The sequence below is a fragment of the Terrapene carolina genome, unplaced genomic scaffold (assembly GCF_002925995.2).
Source record: "Terrapene carolina triunguis isolate 2854851 unplaced genomic scaffold, T_m_triunguis-2.0 Scaffold247, whole genome shotgun sequence".
Classification (NCBI taxonomy): Eukaryota; Metazoa; Chordata; order Testudines; family Emydidae; genus Terrapene; species Terrapene triunguis.
Genome location: NW_020664598.1, coordinates 11,118,177 through 11,135,126, shown reverse-complemented (window position 1 = coordinate 11,135,126; position 16,950 = coordinate 11,118,177). Strand labels below are relative to the sequence as shown.

The window sequence follows — 16,950 nt, the reverse complement described above, 5'->3', positions numbered from 1 at the left end:
ACAGCACTGCATGGCATGCAATTGAGGTCATTTTGGAAAACATGCCAAAATAGATGGGTCTGTTTCTGAAAAGTTAGCTACCTAGATCCCGGTGAGAAGAGGAACTTTCCCCAAAATCAGGAGCTCTGGACCGTACCGAGCAAGAATTTTGATTTAGATCTTTCTATCTCTTAGAAGCTTCTTCCTAATTTATACATTGGGCCAGATCGTCAGCTGGTGTAAATTGGCATAACTGCATTGAAACCAATGTAACTATGATTATTTATACCAGCTGAGGATCTGGCCCATTGTTGGGGAAAGGTAGTTGGGCACAATCGTTAGACTCTACTAGCAAATTCTAAAATTCTACTAGCAAAATCCCAGAAGGTCACCCTCTCAGGGAAGATTGATGGATGAGTAAAATGTGTTACCATGACTGCAGACACCAGGGCCTAGATCCACAAAGGTATTTAGGCTCCTAACTTCCATTGAAATCAGTGATGATTTTTCACCTCACAATGATTTAGGAGCATGTCAGTGGGTTGACTTGATAATCAAAGTTAAGAGGGATTCGGGGCAGATCCAGGATTTTTTCCTGGGTTATTATGACAATTATTTGGTCTGAAATGTGGCAGTGGAGGGTATGGCATGGAGCCACAAAGCCTTCACGATAAGGCCAGGAGGCACGTAAATTGGGAGATGTATAAATTCATGTGTGATCCAGAGGAATTGGTAATTACTCATCTGCACATATCTTATTGGGCACCAGTTATTCAGGATGGGTGGGGGCACACCCATCTGACTGGGGAGCAGATGTATTTTTGTCCGATAGTAGGGAAGGAATTGGTAAATATTGGTGACTCTGGCGGACGGTGGGGGAGACATCCAAGCTAATTGTTGGCACATTGCTGTGACAGATGTCGAGTACAGGTACTAGTTACGGAAGGTTATCGGATAAAATAGATTGGATGGGAATTTAGAGAAAAGCCTCCCTTAAGGAAGCTGGGGAAAGGGGGTTCAGTACTCCTAACATCTGGTACAACAGGGAGCCAACCCCTCTCCTTTTCCAGACCCCTTAAACCTCATACAAGGGGATGGCAGCAGGGTCCCAGCAACAGGCTGGCTGGGACCAGGTTGGGCAGGAGGAGGGCTGAGAGCAGCCATCCCAAATTGGGGGGAACAATTAAGGAAATTATGACCTGCACTGTATAATTTATTATCAGGTATTTTAGGTGAATAAGGTTGTGGGCTAATTAAACCACATCCATTGCCTCCTGTCTTTCTTCCGGTATGGCTGGGACAATATTCACTTCTCTCTCCACTCCAACACCTCACCCCAATCATCATGGCAAAGGAAAGGCAAGCAAATTTTGTACCTGGGCTGTAACATTTTCATGACAATTTTACAAGGCTGTTCCACAGTCACACAGAATCAGTTTTAATTGCTTATAATTTTGCATGTTTTAAGCAATAGCTTAAACTCTTTACTTTATTCCAAAGTAAATTGCTACTATTTTGGAAAAACCATTCTGCAGCACATAGTCATTCTATCTATTGCCCTACGCAAAGTTAAAAACTATGATGGCACTGTGCTGCACCTTTGCTCAAAAACAAAACAAAAACCCCTAGTTGAAGCACTTCCCCAAAATCAGCTATTTAATGCAACCTTTCTGCCAGCCTATTGCTGTAATAATTCAGTCCTTCATTATTTATATAACTGGTTCTTTGTGTTGTACGTGAAGTTTCTATCTTAGGTAAGTGTTCAGATTATTTTTCTCTCTCTTTCTCTGTTTTCAGCTCTGCAAATGGTACAGTCATTCAGTGGTTACCAGTATTTTACCTTGTTAGGCTATGTAAGCCATCAATTATTGTAGCAATGTAATCAACTTTACCACTTACTAGTCTGGAGTTTTGGTGGGATAAAACAGCTCCATTTTAAGAAATGTATGTTAATTAAAATGCCAGGAATACTGGTTTTAAATATGAACTCCCATGGATTTCAGCAATGCAGAATCAAGCCTTTAAAATCAATTCTAAAGCTCAGTATGCAACAAATACCAGGGCCAAAATCTGTCTTCAGTTACCTCTGAAATCAAAATCAATAGTTTTATACCAAAGAGCAACTTGGTCCTTCCTGTGTATGTTACAGAGACAGGACATTGAGGAGAAATCCTGATCTCACTTAAGTCAATGGCAAAACAACCATTGACGTTGTTGGGCCAGGATTTCACTCTTTTTGTTTAGACCCTCAGAATCACATATATGGTAACAAACAATTTAGTCAGGAAGGGTTTAAAAGACATCTATAAAATTAGACAGTACCTTGATATACATTTTAAAATACACTGCTACTTGTTTACAGGAGTGTATTTAACAGATCAGATCTTTACGGTCAGTTAGGAACAAAGTATTTGTTTCTCATTTATATTTAAATACCTCATCCAGATTCTCTTACAGAGCTTAATTCTACTTCCATTGAAGTCAGTGTCAAAACTTCCACTGTTTTCAATGGAGCAGGATCAAATCTTTAATGAGGTAAAATATTGATTGATTGAATTTTTAAGATAATTTGAATATTACACTTAAAACTGAAAAAAATTACAGGGCACATTTCAGAGAGGTAGCAAAAACTAATTATATAAAACTGCATAAATATATATGTCTATATGTGCCAAAAGAAATGCTAAGAAACCATCTATACATAATACTGCACATCACATATATTCTATGTTCAGCTGGTTAAAAATTAATCTATCATCATTGTTTATAAAACAACCTAATTTGCTTGAGGGACTGACAATTACTCTGGAGGGCTATGTATATGCATACATATGCTAAATTATGGTGAAGGGAAAAAAACTATTCTTGTTTTCAGTGACGTCTGAAAACCAGAGACTTAAATACCTGCAGCTGAGTCAGGCCAATAATCTTTGGGAAATTAAGAGGTTAAGGTAATCAAGATTTAATGCCAATAGCAATATATAGTAACTTTAAAATTTCTCTAAAATGTTCATATATAGAGGTTAGATATGTGAGGTAATAATGTCAGAACTAATAGTTTTAGTGAAAGTAACGTGGTGCTTCCATGAAATATTAATATTGAGAAATTGTGTGGAATTTTTAATACAAAATCCAAGACACATCTCTAAAATCAGTGCTGTAACTAATTTAATATTAATTATATTAAAAATTTCAATCAAAGTGCACTTTCTAAATGTAGGTAGGTTTTTATCAATAATGATGTAAATTACATAAATATTTCACATTCTGTCCTGAGTTGCACTTTTAATAATCTGGAGTAACTCCATTGATTCCACTGAAGTAATTTTAGTCATGTTGAAATACCTGAAAATAATATTGTTTCCTTTTAAACAGGATTGCAACTTTGGTATCTAAATAATGGTAAGTCTGCAGTCCCTTTATTCTTATTTTTCATTAAGAACAGCTTCCAATTTACTACTAGAAAACTCTTAGGAGTTTGCATAGTTTGCAAAATTATTGTTATCCCTACTTTGAATAAAATACCGAACTGCCATACAAATGGCAAAAAGTGGTTTTGTAAAATTCCACAATGTGGCTTCCTATATGCTTCTTTACAATATTGTAGCCTTCGGTTCCTAATTTGTGTGTCACATGTTAAGCCACTTCCATGTTATTGTTTCATAACATTAGTTTTAATATATTATAGATATAAAACTTCTTATTAAAGACTATAAAACAATTCAACAATTTTTTGTAAACTTTTGCTGCAAATTAAAGACATGATCCTGGAAACATTTGCACTCATGAGTAATTATACTCACATTAATAGTCCTGTTGATCTCAAAGGGTAGGTCTACACTTACCCGGTAGTTCGGCGGCGAGCGATCGAACTTCTGGGTTCGACTTATCGCATCTTGTCTGGACGGGATAAGTCGAATCCGGAAGTGCTCGCCGTCGACTGTGGTACTCCAGCTAGACGAGAGGAGTACCGCGGAGTCGACGGGGGAGCCTGCCTGCCGCGTGTGGACCGAGGTAAGTTCGAACTAAGGTACTTCGAACTTCAGCTACGTTATTCACGTAGCTGAAGTTGCGTACCTTAGTTCGAATTAGGGGGTTAGTGTAGACCTGGCCAAAGAGACTTCTCAAAAACCAGAAACTAGTCACATGTATAAGGGTTATAGGATCAGGCTGTCAGTATCTGCAAAATTTATATTCTTCCAGGATGGTTTATTCTATGCATAATCTATTATATTGTTCTATTTATTTGGGATTTTCCAAGTACTTGGAATTTGAAGTATCAAACCTGTTCTTTGTTGATTTCAAGCAGAAAAGACCTATTGTTCTTACAGAATTATTCTGACCAAGACATATTGGGTCAAGCCTTTGAAGATGCCTTAGAGGTGTTACAGCAACATTCTGATGGTGAGATTCAGTATTCACCAGGTAAAAACAATTATTTTCATTATACTTTATCATTTTTAATTTTTTATACACAAAAAACCTTAGACTGCTTTGTTTGGACAATAGTTTCTTATTGTCAAAGTATTCATAATTACTGTGCAGCAGCCATTTATCAGTTTTCCTGATGTATTTAACCGCAAAATGTCCCGCAAATTACACTGTGGATGAACTGTTACAACAATGATTTGCAATGCAAAAACAAAAAAACAAAACAAAACAAAACAAAACATTCAAGGACAAATGATTTCTATATTCACTGAATTTACATTAAGATGGATCCATTAAATACAAATTAAGATAAACATTTTTGTGCATATGCAGTAACTTAAGTTCTGGATAATCTCTTAGAAAATTGTGATTTTATAGGTTTTAAGTGTAAACATGATGGCTTTTAAAAACTTGAAACAGTGGCAGGCTGTCAATTGAGATTTGCAATATAGAGGAGGTCTTTTGAATCAAAATACGGTACAACTTGAGCTCTTTTCTATTTTTTGTTTGTTAATTTTACATAATGGGGAAACAGGAAGACAAAGTGTTAAATCCTGGTCCCATTGAATCAGTGTCAAAACTGCCATTGACTTCAATGAGCCAAGATTTCTCCCAAGAGGCATATATTATTATTTGACATGTTAACCTATAATAGTCTAATACAGGGGTGGCCAACCTGTGATTCTGGAGCCAGAAGTGGCTCTTCAGAAGTTAATATGCGGCTCCTTGTATAGGCACCGACTCCGGGGCTGGAGCTACAGGCGCCAACTTTCCAATGTGCCAGGGGGTGCTCACTGCTCAACCCCTGGCTCTGCCACAGGCCCTACCCCCACTCCACCCCTTCCTGCCCCCTCCCCTGAGCCTGCAGTGCCCTCACTCTCCCCCCTCCCCCCGCATGCCATGAAACAACTGATCCGGAAGTGCAGAGAGGGAGGGGGAGGTGCTGATTGGCAGCCGGTGGATGGAAGGCACTGGGAGTAGGGTGGAGGAGCTGATGGGGGGCTGCTGACATATTACTGTGGCTCTTTGGCAATGTACATTGGTAAATTCTGGCTCCTTTTCAGGCTCAGGTTGGCCATCCCCGGTCTAATACATAGATAGTAATATATACATTGGGCCAGATTCTCAGCTGGTTTTTTATCAATGTAACTCCATTCTATGCTGATTTACATTGGCTGAAGAACCCATTATATATAATTTCTTACAAGTATTCATAATTTGTATCATATATAGTATTGATCTTGTCTAAATCCATAGGGGCCCAATCCAGAAAGATGCCAAGGATTTGCAACTCACACTTCTCGGGATTGGCCCATATTTCAAAATGCAATAAGCTTATCCCTTCAAAATCGTCTTCTGTTCATTTAAACAGTGTGTAATTGTTTCCAGATGTATCAACCCAGTGTTCCCTTATGCTATCTTTAAACATCCCGAGGACTTTAGTTATTTCAGTGTAAATTCTTTTTGGCATTGCAGATGCTCACACCACAGGAATATTTTCCCTGTAGTTCATTTAGATTAGTAACATTCTCTAGGCCCCTCATTATGAAGATTTTCAGATCAATAGGATGGAACTGCCTAAAATCATGCTTACAGAATTCTATTTATTATTTCATTCCTCTTGGCTGTACTGATGGACATCTGCATAGAAAGTGTACAAAGTATTCTTTTCCTTTCTAACAATTCTAACATTTGTTTTAGTCTTCTATGATGTTCCCTGCTTTCATCATTATATTTGGTGAGCAGGGCCAGCTTTAGGCTGATTCCCCCGATTCCCCCGAATCTGGTACCGCGCCTAAGAGAGCCCCACGCCCAAGCCTAAGAGGGCCCCGCGCCCGAAAGAAGAGCGCCTAACTTTTTAATTTTTACTCACCCAGCGGCGGTCCGGGTCTTCGGCGGCACTTCGGCAGTGGGTCCTTCACTCGCTCCGGGTCTTCGGCGGCATTTTGGCAGCGGGTCCTTCAGTGCCACGGAAGACCTGGAGCGAGTGAAGGATCCGCCACCGAAGTGCCGCCAAAGACCCGGACTGCCGCCGGGTATCCGAATCAGGCCCCGCACTTCCTAAAGCAGGCCCTGTTGGTGAGCATGGGCCTTTTCTTTATTATCCAAACTATTTTATATTGATCAATGAGCCTCTTTTCATGAATTCTGTTTTCTGTCTAAAAAAACCAACAACCTAGTGACATTATTATTATTAGTCTTAGTATATGACTACTATATGCTTGGTGCTGGATAAACCACCAATATTAAGAGAGTCACTGCTCTGGAGAATTTATAATCTAGAAGGCAGACAGAGAAGGACAAGGTAAAATGGTAGACCCAGAAGGAAGATTTAGGTGATTTAAACATTTTTTTTCCTTTTCTTCCCTTTTCTCACTCATTCTCTTTTCTTCCAAATTCTCAAGTAGATTATAAAAATTGCCCGACCTTAATCAACCACCATCCTCACCTCAGAGCAAGTCCAAACTACTCTGCAGCACCACCTACAGAGGAACCAGTATACAACTGGAGAAATGTAATAGTAAGTAAATCACACAGTGTAGCAAGCAACCATAAGAATGAAAGCTGGCTGTTCATATTTCACATCCTGACAAAAATCCAGCCTCATAGGCGCCGACTCCATGGACGCTCCGGGGCTGGACCACCCACGGGAAAAAAATGGTGGGTGCTTAGCACCCACCGGCAGCCCTCCTATCAACACCTCTCCCTCCCCCCAGTACCTCCTGCCTGCAGGCGGGCCCCACCAATCAGCACCTCCCCCTCCCTTCCAGTGCCTACCACCTGCCACGGATCAGCTGTTTCGCGGCATCAGGAGGCGCTGGGGGGGAGGGAGGAGGAGTGAGGGCACAGCACACTCGGGGAAGGGGGGCGGAACTGGGCGGGAAGAGGCGAGGCGGGGGCATGAAGAGGCAGGGAAGAGGCAAGGCGGATGTGGAGTGTGGGTGGGAAGAAGCGGGGTGGGATGGGGCATTAGGGGAAGGGGTGGGGTCTGGGCAGAGCCGGGGGGAAGCACTCCCTTGCAGATTATAAACTTGGTGCCTGCCTGGTCAAGAGTAATTCAGTTTAAACTGCATGGGAAAATCTTTGCACAGTGTGTTTCATGGTCTCTCTTTAGCATCAAGATTAACTATTTGACACCATTGGCTAGAGGAGATCAAAGGGTACTAATGGAGATGTAATTCTTAGTCTTTTGCACAGTGGTTCATCAATTAATGTGAATCACTGGAGCTCTGTGCAAACTAACAGACAAAACTACCAATAAGGTGGGGAAGGGTTACCTTTATATTATTTGGGCAGCAGGCTGAGAAGAACAAACTCCAGTGTCCAGTCTCTCCCCATTTTAGGATGTTTTTAAATGATTCTCTTGACTGACATGGATTATAAGAAGGAAAGCAAGATTGCCAAGTACTGTGCATGTGGTTGCCTCACCACCAGCCTAATTTTAGAGAGGGGAAAGTAGTGGAAGGTGAGGGGTTAGGGCCCCTTGGTACAACTCTACCCTGCAAGACCATTCTCCATTTTTTTAATGAGAGTGGTCTTCCATGTACTGAAAGAAAACATCACCCTTACTCCATGGTCTGCTTCATAGTATGCTGATAGGCCCTAGGCTGCATTGCCTTCCCCACAAAGTCCCCTCCACAGTGGGAAGACCTGGTGAGAGTCACGGGTAGCTGGTTCCATCAAAGCGATCACTCTATGGGTACGTCTTCACTTACATCCAGGTTCGGATGTAAGCAATCGGTTTTCTGAGTTCGATTTATTGCATCTGGTTAAGACGTGATAAATCGATCCCGGATCGATCCCGGAAGTGCCCCGGATCGATCCCGGAAGTGCTCGCCGTCGACGCTGGTACTCCAGCTCGGCGAGCGGAGTACGCAGCATCGACGGGGGAGCCTTCCTGCCGCGTCTGGACCGCGGTAACTTCGGACTAAGGTACTTCGAATTCAGCTACGTTATTAACGTAGCTGAATTTGCGTACCTTAGTCCGAAGTGGGGGGCTTAGTGTAGACCAGGCCTATGTCTGACCTATCAGTCCTCATCCTCAAAGGGAACCTACCCAACTCTTTCAAAAGAGGAGCCTGGGAAGCTTAAATTCATAACTTTGCTCGACACTAAGGGCATGGCTACACAAGCGAGTTTACAGCAGCGCAGCTGCATCAATGCAGCAAGAGGTAATGCAGCTGTGCTGATTAAAGCTCTCTAATGTAGCCGCTCTAAGCTCTCTCGTTGGCTTACCTACTCCAGCCTCTGTGACCTAGCGCTGTCCACACCAGTTCCTATGTCAGTGTAATTTATGAGGCGTGTGTGTGTGTGTGATTTATTCATCCCCCTGAGCGATATAAATTACACTGATATAACCTGTAGTGTAGACATAGCCTAAAAATCATGGACTGAACAGAGACACTAGATTTATGGTTTATTACAATCTGTAACCCACTAATCACCCTTTTTGTCCTATGACTGCAGAGGGTGTTAACAGACCATTCTACCTTGAATGTCCCTTAAAATATGTGCTAACTACTTTTGCTATAATAATCTGTTATTTAGCTGTGACGATAGGAATACCTTTCCTGGACTTGAAGAAGAGCTCTGTGTGGTTCAAAAGCTTGTCTCTCTCACCAACCGAAGTTGGTCCAATAAAAGATATTACCTCACTCACCTTTTTTCTCCTAGTTTGACAGTGCTCTTTATTAACCCTATGTACTACACACAGTAGTGGTGGGGGGAAATCTCCTGTGTGTCATGTGACGAATGGTAGGATTCCTGAGGCTATCCAGTGAGCCAGTTCTTTTCAAGTTTTCTTTTTATCACATGGTGTTTTCTGGTGGTAACGCTTTGTTGTCTTAATTTCTTGAAGAATAGTGCAACAGATTTATATTCTGAAGGAACTGTTTACCACACTCTGTCGAATATTCCAGAAAACCAAGTGATGCATACTACTGCTAGCCAGCAAAAAGGAGGGAAAGGTGTGTAGAAAGAACTCTGCTTTCTGTGAACATTGTGTTATCTCCAAATCCTTCTTTTAGAAGTGGTGAATCATGCTTCTTCCATTATTTCCTCAGTTCTTTACTTTACTATTACCAGGAGAAATTTAATTAATCTTTTGATGTAATACTTACTGGAATACAACTCCCAGAGGGCTTAATTAATTAAGATCTGAGGTCTGCAGACAGATAGCAAAAAGACTGGAATAATCTAGCCATCTGAGTGATTTATAGAACCCTCTATATCAAAATGTTACTCTACTAGAATATTGTCATTTTCCAAGTATAGATACATCTTTTGATATCTCAGTCTTGGACAATACCACCTCTTTACCTGAGAAAAGGTAAATCATCTGTGGTGAAGACCAGTGCAAAGAAATCATTTAGCTCTCTGCAAATGTCCACTTATCCACTTTGTTTATTTCTTTTATTCCCTGTGGTCCAGCAGACTCATCATTTCCCTGGTAAGCTTTTGATATACCTAAATAAAATTTTAATTTATTGTATGTCTTTGTCTATTTGCTCTTCAAATTCCCTTTTAGCTTTCCTAAATTCTATTGTGCATTTTACCATAGTTTATGCTCCATTCTATTGACTTCATTAGAGTTGGATTTCCATTTTCTGAAGGATATCTGGTTTGGCTTGAATTACCTCATGCACCTTGCAATTTAACCACTCTGTTTTTCTTGCCTTTCTGCTTGTTTTTGTTTAGGGGTAAGCATGCCTTCTGTGACTCTGCTATGGTAGACTTAAGTAGCCTTCATGCTGAGATGAAATGCTCCTTTTTTGACTTGAGGGTCTTCTTGAGGAGCTTCCCTTTTCTGTTGTTGTGTTTGAAATCTTCCTGTCTAATGTTTAGTCTCAGAGTGCCAGCTTTTGTTATGTTCCCTTGCTGACTGATGTTAAACTTGATTATACTTTGGTCACTATGACCTAGTGGTTCAATTATAGTTACTTCTTGAATAAACTCTTTGGGACTAAGTCAATAATAGCCTCTCTCCTCCTGCGCAACACTAGAGCTCAGTATTCCAAGACGCAATCACTAAAAATATGGAAATATTGCCTCTCTAAAACTTATCCTAATGCAATACTTGACCATTTTACATGTTGTTAGTTGAAGATACATTTGATTATTATTCTTTTATTAGACTAAGTTGCCTGTTTGCTCTCTTTCAACCCTGTGTACTCAATATCCTTCTGCTGTTCAGGAGACCAGAACTATACACCCTACTAGTATATTTCTATTCTGACTTGGGATTTTTATCCATACTGATTTTCCACTCCAAACTTTTAACTTTATTATATGGAATCTGTTAATGATAGTGCTACTGCTGCAACTTCCTGTATAGTTTCTAGCCAGGATGCCTTGACTTTTGTCATTCTACCAAGTTTCAGAAGTGCCTATTATGTCCTGGGCCCTCTTCCATTGCCAGACATTCTAGTTCACTTATTTTTGCTTTTAAACTTTTCATTGTGGTAGCAGAGTATTTGTTTCTAGCTGTTGCCTGATTTTAGGGAGGTTAATAATATTGTTTAGATAACATGGGTCCTATAGGCTACATAGCTGTATGCCTATTTTTAATTAACTCCTTAGTCTGACATCCTGTTACTTTTCTGGAAAGTACCTCTGAGCTCAAGTGGTTCCTCCTCCAGTACAGCTGTCCTATTCTTTTTTACCAGATGCAGGGTTACTGTCATCCCTAGCAGATGTTTTGGTTTAGACTAAGTGCTCCTGGGCAACTGTCAGCTTCCCCTCTCCTAGTTTAAAACGATCACCCCAAATCGTATTAGCTTTAGGTGCCAGCAGTCTGCTTCCACTTTGGTTAAAGTGGAACCTCTGCATAAACTCTCCCTTCCCCACATTTTCCCCCTGTGTTCAATAAAATTAAGGGCAGGTCTACATTACCGCTTAAGTCAATCTAACTTAAGTCGCTCAGGGGTATGAAAAAGACACCCCGCCCCCCCGAGCGACTCAAGTTACAGGAACCTATGCGCTGTCCACACCGGTGCTATGTTGGCTGGAGACACTCTCCCAACAACATAGCTTCCGCCTCTCAAGGAGGTGGAGTAATTATGCCAATGGGAGAGTGCTCCCCCGTCAGCAGACAGCATCTTCACCAGACGCGCTACAGTGGCGCAGCTGCACCAATGTAGCACTTTTATTGTAGACCTGCCCTAAGTCCCACTTCTTTACACTGGCTTCTCATCCCCTGTCTAGCTGGCTCTGAGCATGGAACTAGAAACACTTCAGAGAAAAGCAACTTTAAAGCCCTGGAGTTAAGCCTGTTTCCTAGTAATCTACCTTAAGCCTCCAGAACCAGAGGTGGCTGGAGGATGACAATTCTGTTTCACGACAACTTTTGAGGTATTAAAATTAGTTTTAGTTCTACCTTGGAATGAAAACAAAAACTTTCAAACATTTTTGTGAAATGGAATTGTGTCAAACGCCTATTTTGTGATCAAAAAGGTCAGGGTTTTGATTCCGATCTCTCTCTTGAATTGACCAGCAAGTCCACCCTGGACCTCAGAAACCTTCCCAGTTGGTCAGAATCGATTTGTTGAACCCAAATTGTTTTGGCTTTGACAAAACAGCATATTTCAACAACAACAACAAAACCCTTTTACCGAACTATTCTGACCGGTTCCATTCAGAACCTCTTTCCTGCATTGCTCCATGGCATTGATTCCAATGTGTACCTTGACTATGGGCTCCCCCCAGCACTCATTAGAAGTCTGTCTAAATATCTTGTTCGATTTGCTGCTTTTGAGACCAGCTACCAAAGTGCCAAATGTTTTTTATGGTCACCATATACCCCACTATCAATCTTGTAATGATCAAATCCCTATTGCCACAGTCTGTCTATATCTCACAACTATAGCCCCATTAAATCTGTGCTGGTCTTCTACTGCTCCAGTTATACTGGCCTTTTAATCTGTGACTGGGTACTACCTTGACCTAGACTTTACCTTTAAGTCTCCTTTCCAGGGATAGGGCAGCTGCCCACCTTTCAAAATGGATCTGAGTTATGCTCTGACCACTTGCATTTTATTTTTTGATAGGGAGAAAAAAGCTTCGCCTGTTTGAATATCTTCATGAGTCTCTGTGTGACCCAGATATGGCAAACTGCATCCAGTGGGTGGATAAACCCCATGGTGTCTTCCAGTTTGTTTCCAAAAACAAGGAGAAACTTGCAGAGCTGTGGGGAGAAAGAAAGGGAAACCGCAAGGTCATGACATACCAGAAAATGGCCAGAGCATTGAGGAACTATGGAAGAACAGGGGAAATCATTAAAATCCGAAGGAAGCTGACATATCAGTTCAGTGCAGCTGTTTTACAAAGACTCTCCCCATCTTACTTCCTGGGAAAAGAAACAGTTTATTGTCAGTATCTTCAGTACAATCAAGAATACCAGTGTTCAGACGACTGGATCACTTATAATAATTACATGTATAACAATGACCATGAGCTGCAGCATGCTAACGGCTAAACACATCATATTAATTTGTCTTTTTAATAGTTAGAAATATGTTAAAGCTCACAACTCTTCTCTCAATATATATTTTTCTTTTAAAATGTAACAAACACACACAGGGTGTGATTATCAGAAAAGAAAGGTTCAGTGCTGGCCTAATTTTGCGCCCACTGCAGTGAATGAGAAACTTTCATTGACTGTACAAGCAGAAGTTGTTAGGTCAGATTCTGATCTCCATTATATCAATTAGAGGAGTTACTCCAGGTTCACACCTCTGTAACCAAGATCAGAATTTGGCCTGTTGTCTGACATCACAGGCCATATCCTGACATTGATCCTCGTGCGACTCTCACTGACTTCACTGGCACTTCTGTGCATGGAAAAATGGCAGGGTATGGCCCTGAGTTCATATGTACCTATACTCCACTACTCAGACTTGCTTTCAGATGGATGCACATGAAATACGAGTTAGAGGGTGTTCAACTGCCTTCCGCTAGTGCTAGCTTTATTAACCAATACTTCTCATTAGTGACATTTTCTAAGTAAATACCATGCTGGATTTGTGCACCTACATGACATGGAAGCTGGGACCTGCGAATGCTGGTGAAGGTACTAATCCTTAAGCATTTGAGTTAACTCCTTGATATACAGAGTCAGGATATCCAGGCACCCATTTCATTGCTGACAGTGACACTCACTGGGAGAGCTACCATACCAGGAAGGGGTTCATCAGGGATTAAACTTTTTAAAATTTATTTACAGTTCTTTTGCTCATAATTCTAGAAGCTGCATTTTTAAAGGGACAGCAATTTTGTATTCAGTTGTAAATAACAAATCTATTTTTTACATTCTCTTAAGTAGTTATAACTTACATGTTTAAAATACCACTCTCCGTCTCCACTCAGCAGCCTCACACTTTATTAGTGTAGAGGAAATTAAATTTAGATAGATACAGAATGCATGCACTCAGTGCAAAGTTAGTGCAAGTTATATTACTTTACCATTTACACCTGTTCACTGACCAACTTACACCATCATTTATGTCACTGCAGGTTTTGTCCCAGATAGATCCATGGGATCTGTACCCAGTCCCACAAGGCCTTGATTTGCCCATGGTAACTATAAACACAAATATGTATGGAGAAAAAACTGGTTTGTATAGGGCATTAATAATGTTGACCTGACCTGTCTGACATTAACATGAAATCATGAGAAAGTAGTTCCAGGGTAGAATAATCTAGATGGGTATGAAAATAACAGGCTTGATTCTGATCTCACACTGATTTTTACCCCAGAGTAACTCACATGACTTTGATAGTTAATCCTGATTTACACCAATGTAGGTAAGATCAAAATCAGGCCCTACATATTGTTTATTAATATTGGGGGTGGTAAGGCAATCACTTTTGATAGTGGCTCCAATACTACGTTCCCTAACAAGCAAAACTCTAACTGAAGTTAATTTTTAATATGATAGAAAGGTTGTATTACAAGAAACTTGAGTGAAGCCATAACATTATACCAATAATGGGTCCAATTACTGAAGTCAGTGGGAGTTTGCCTGACTAAGGAGTGCAGGATTTATCAGTGTTTTGTTTTTGTTGACATTTCTTGTAACATGCAGACTTTAATATAATAAAAAAGACACCAGAATATCTCTGGTACTACACATTTGGGTCCAATCCTGCTGTACCATTAAAGACCAATCCTACCATACCAGGAATATTACCCGAGGTTAGAGTGTGAGATGAAGCTCTTTAATTTGTGATTCCGTCTCTATGTAAATAAACATGCAAGTACAAAATGTAACTAACGTGAACTTTCTGAATGTGTGCAAACTATTTAGGAAGCTGAGTGAGCTTAGTTATTATGTCTATGTCTCCCCTTCCACACTGATTTTGATATTCGCTTGAATCTTACAACAGCATGTATCAAATTAAACGTTTGCTTTGTCTAACATTGTATGTTCAGATTTGCTGCTTTTGACCTCAGCTGTTTGCCAAAAAAATAAATACTTATCGAGATTGATACAATTATTTTGTTTAAAATTTTGATATAAGCATTAGGCTTTGGCATGTTGGTTTGATAATCTGCTGAACAAAGCATGGAGAGTTAACAGCAGTGGTGAACATAAGAATGGCCATACTGGGTCAGACCCAGGGGCCATCTAGCCCAGTATCCTGTCTTCCAACAGTGATCAGTGCCCCATGCTTCAGAGGGAAAGAACAGAACAGGATAATTGATGGGTGACCAATCCCCTGTCATTCAGTCCCAGCTTCTGGCAAACAGAGATTTAGGGACATCCAGAGCATGGGGTCGTGTCCCTGACCTTGTGGGCTAATACCATTGATGGACCTATCCTCCATGAACTTATGAAATTCTTTTTTGAACCCACTTATACTTTTGACCTTCACAACATCCCATGGCAATGAGTTGACTGTGTGTTATGTGCAGAAGTACTTCCTTATGTTTGTTTTAAACCTGCTACCTTTTAATTTCATTGGGTGACTTCTGGTTCTTGTGTTATGTGAAGGAAGTAAATAACACTTCCTTATTCACTTTTTCCACACCATTCATGATTTTATAGACCTCAGTCATATTTCCCCTCCCTCCCCAGTCATCTCTTTTCTAAAATGAACAGTCCTAGTCTTTTTAATCTCGCCTCATATGGAAACTGTTCCATATCCCTAATCATTTTTGTTGCCCTTCTCTGTACCTTTTCCAATTGTAATATATCTTTTTTGAGATGGGGCAACCAGAACTGCACACACTATTCAAAGTGTGAGGTTCCAATAGATCTGTAGAGAGGTACTATGGTATTTTCTATCCCTTTCCTAATGGTTCCTAACATTCTGTTAGCTATTTTGACTGCCATTGCACACAGAGCAGATGTTTTCAGAGAATTATCCACAATAACTCCAAGATCTCTTTCTTGAGTGGTACCAGCTAATTTAGACCCCATAATTTTGTATGCATAGTTGGGATTCTGTTTTCTAATGTGCATTACTTTGCATTTATCAACACTGAATTTCATCTGCCATTTTCTTGCCCAGTAATCCAGTTTAGTGAGATCCCTTTGTAACTTTTTGCAGTTAGCTTTGGACTTAACTATCTTGAGTCATTTTGTATCATCTGAAAACTTTGCCACCTCATTATTTACCCCTTTTTCCAGAACATTTATGAATATGTTGAAAAGCAGTGATCCCAGTACAGATCCTTGAGTGACCCTTTCTCCACTGTGAAAACTGACTATTTATTCATACCCTTTGTTTTCTATCTTTTAACCAGTTACTGATCCATGAGAGCACCTTCACTCTTACCCCATGACTGCTCACTTTGCTTAAGGCCCTTTGGTGATGGACCTTGTCATAGGCTTTCTGAAAGTCCAAGTACACTATAGCCATTGGATTTCCCTTGTCCACATGCTTGTTGACACCCTCAAAGAATTCTAATAGATTGGTGAGGCATGATTTCCCTTTACAAAAGCCATGTTGACTCTTCACCAACATATCACGTTCACCCATGTGTCTGATAATTCTATTCCTCCAAATACCATCGTCTCATCCATGCATTGCGACCCTGCAGTTCTGCCTGTCTAACTGGCCCTAGTCTAACAGGTGAGAGTATATACCTGTAGGTGTAGAGAAATGGGGATGAAGGAGAATTGTAGGGAACTGCTAGAAAAGCACTTTGTGAGGGGTAGAAGAACTGGAGGGAATTCAGACCGAGAAGAAATGAGGGTGTAAAGAGAATTTGTAGAGGCAAAGGGGGAAGAGCACATGCTCTTAAGAAGAATTAGTGGGGACTGGGAAGAGAGGTCAGGAGAACTAGAAAGAAGGGCAAAAAATGAGAAAGTTAAGATCTCATTTTTTTCAGTGGGAGAATATGAGTGTGGGGAGGAGTGCTAAATGATTGGTTTGAGCCTGGGGATACTTATGAGGAGCAGGCAATGGAGTGAGGCCAGGCTATATTGTGTGTGAATTAAAGAGGATGACTGGATTCTAACTAAAATGTACTTACATGGATAAGTTTACATTGTTAAAGAGGAATAAAAGGTCACTTTAAAAGATGTTAACACTTCC

The 16,950-nt window shown here is 40.5% G+C and overlaps 1 protein-coding gene across 1 annotated transcript; it reads left to right on the top strand.

The window, feature by feature from the left end:
* The first annotated feature begins 896 nt into the window (after nucleotides 1-896).
* Nucleotides 897-12,883, top strand: SPIC (Spi-C transcription factor). The gene is made up of 6 exons (XM_029912800.1): nucleotides 897-909; nucleotides 1,777-1,832; nucleotides 4,311-4,404; nucleotides 6,816-6,931; nucleotides 9,269-9,377; nucleotides 12,456-12,883. Exons 1-6 carry the CDS (start codon nucleotides 897-899, stop codon nucleotides 12,881-12,883), a joined length of 816 nt encoding a protein of 271 aa, XP_029768660.1.
* The last annotated feature ends 4,067 nt before the right edge of the window (nucleotides 12,884-16,950 follow it).

Coding starts and splice junctions, on each gene's coding strand:
- SPIC (XM_029912800.1), top strand. Junction 1,833..4,310: donor ATTTTACCTTGTTAGGCTAT/GTAAGCCATCAA, acceptor TTGTTCTTACAG/AATTATTCTGACCAAGACAT. Junction 6,932..9,268: donor ACAACTGGAGAAATGTAATA/GTAAGTAAATCA, acceptor AATTTCTTGAAG/AATAGTGCAACAGATTTATA.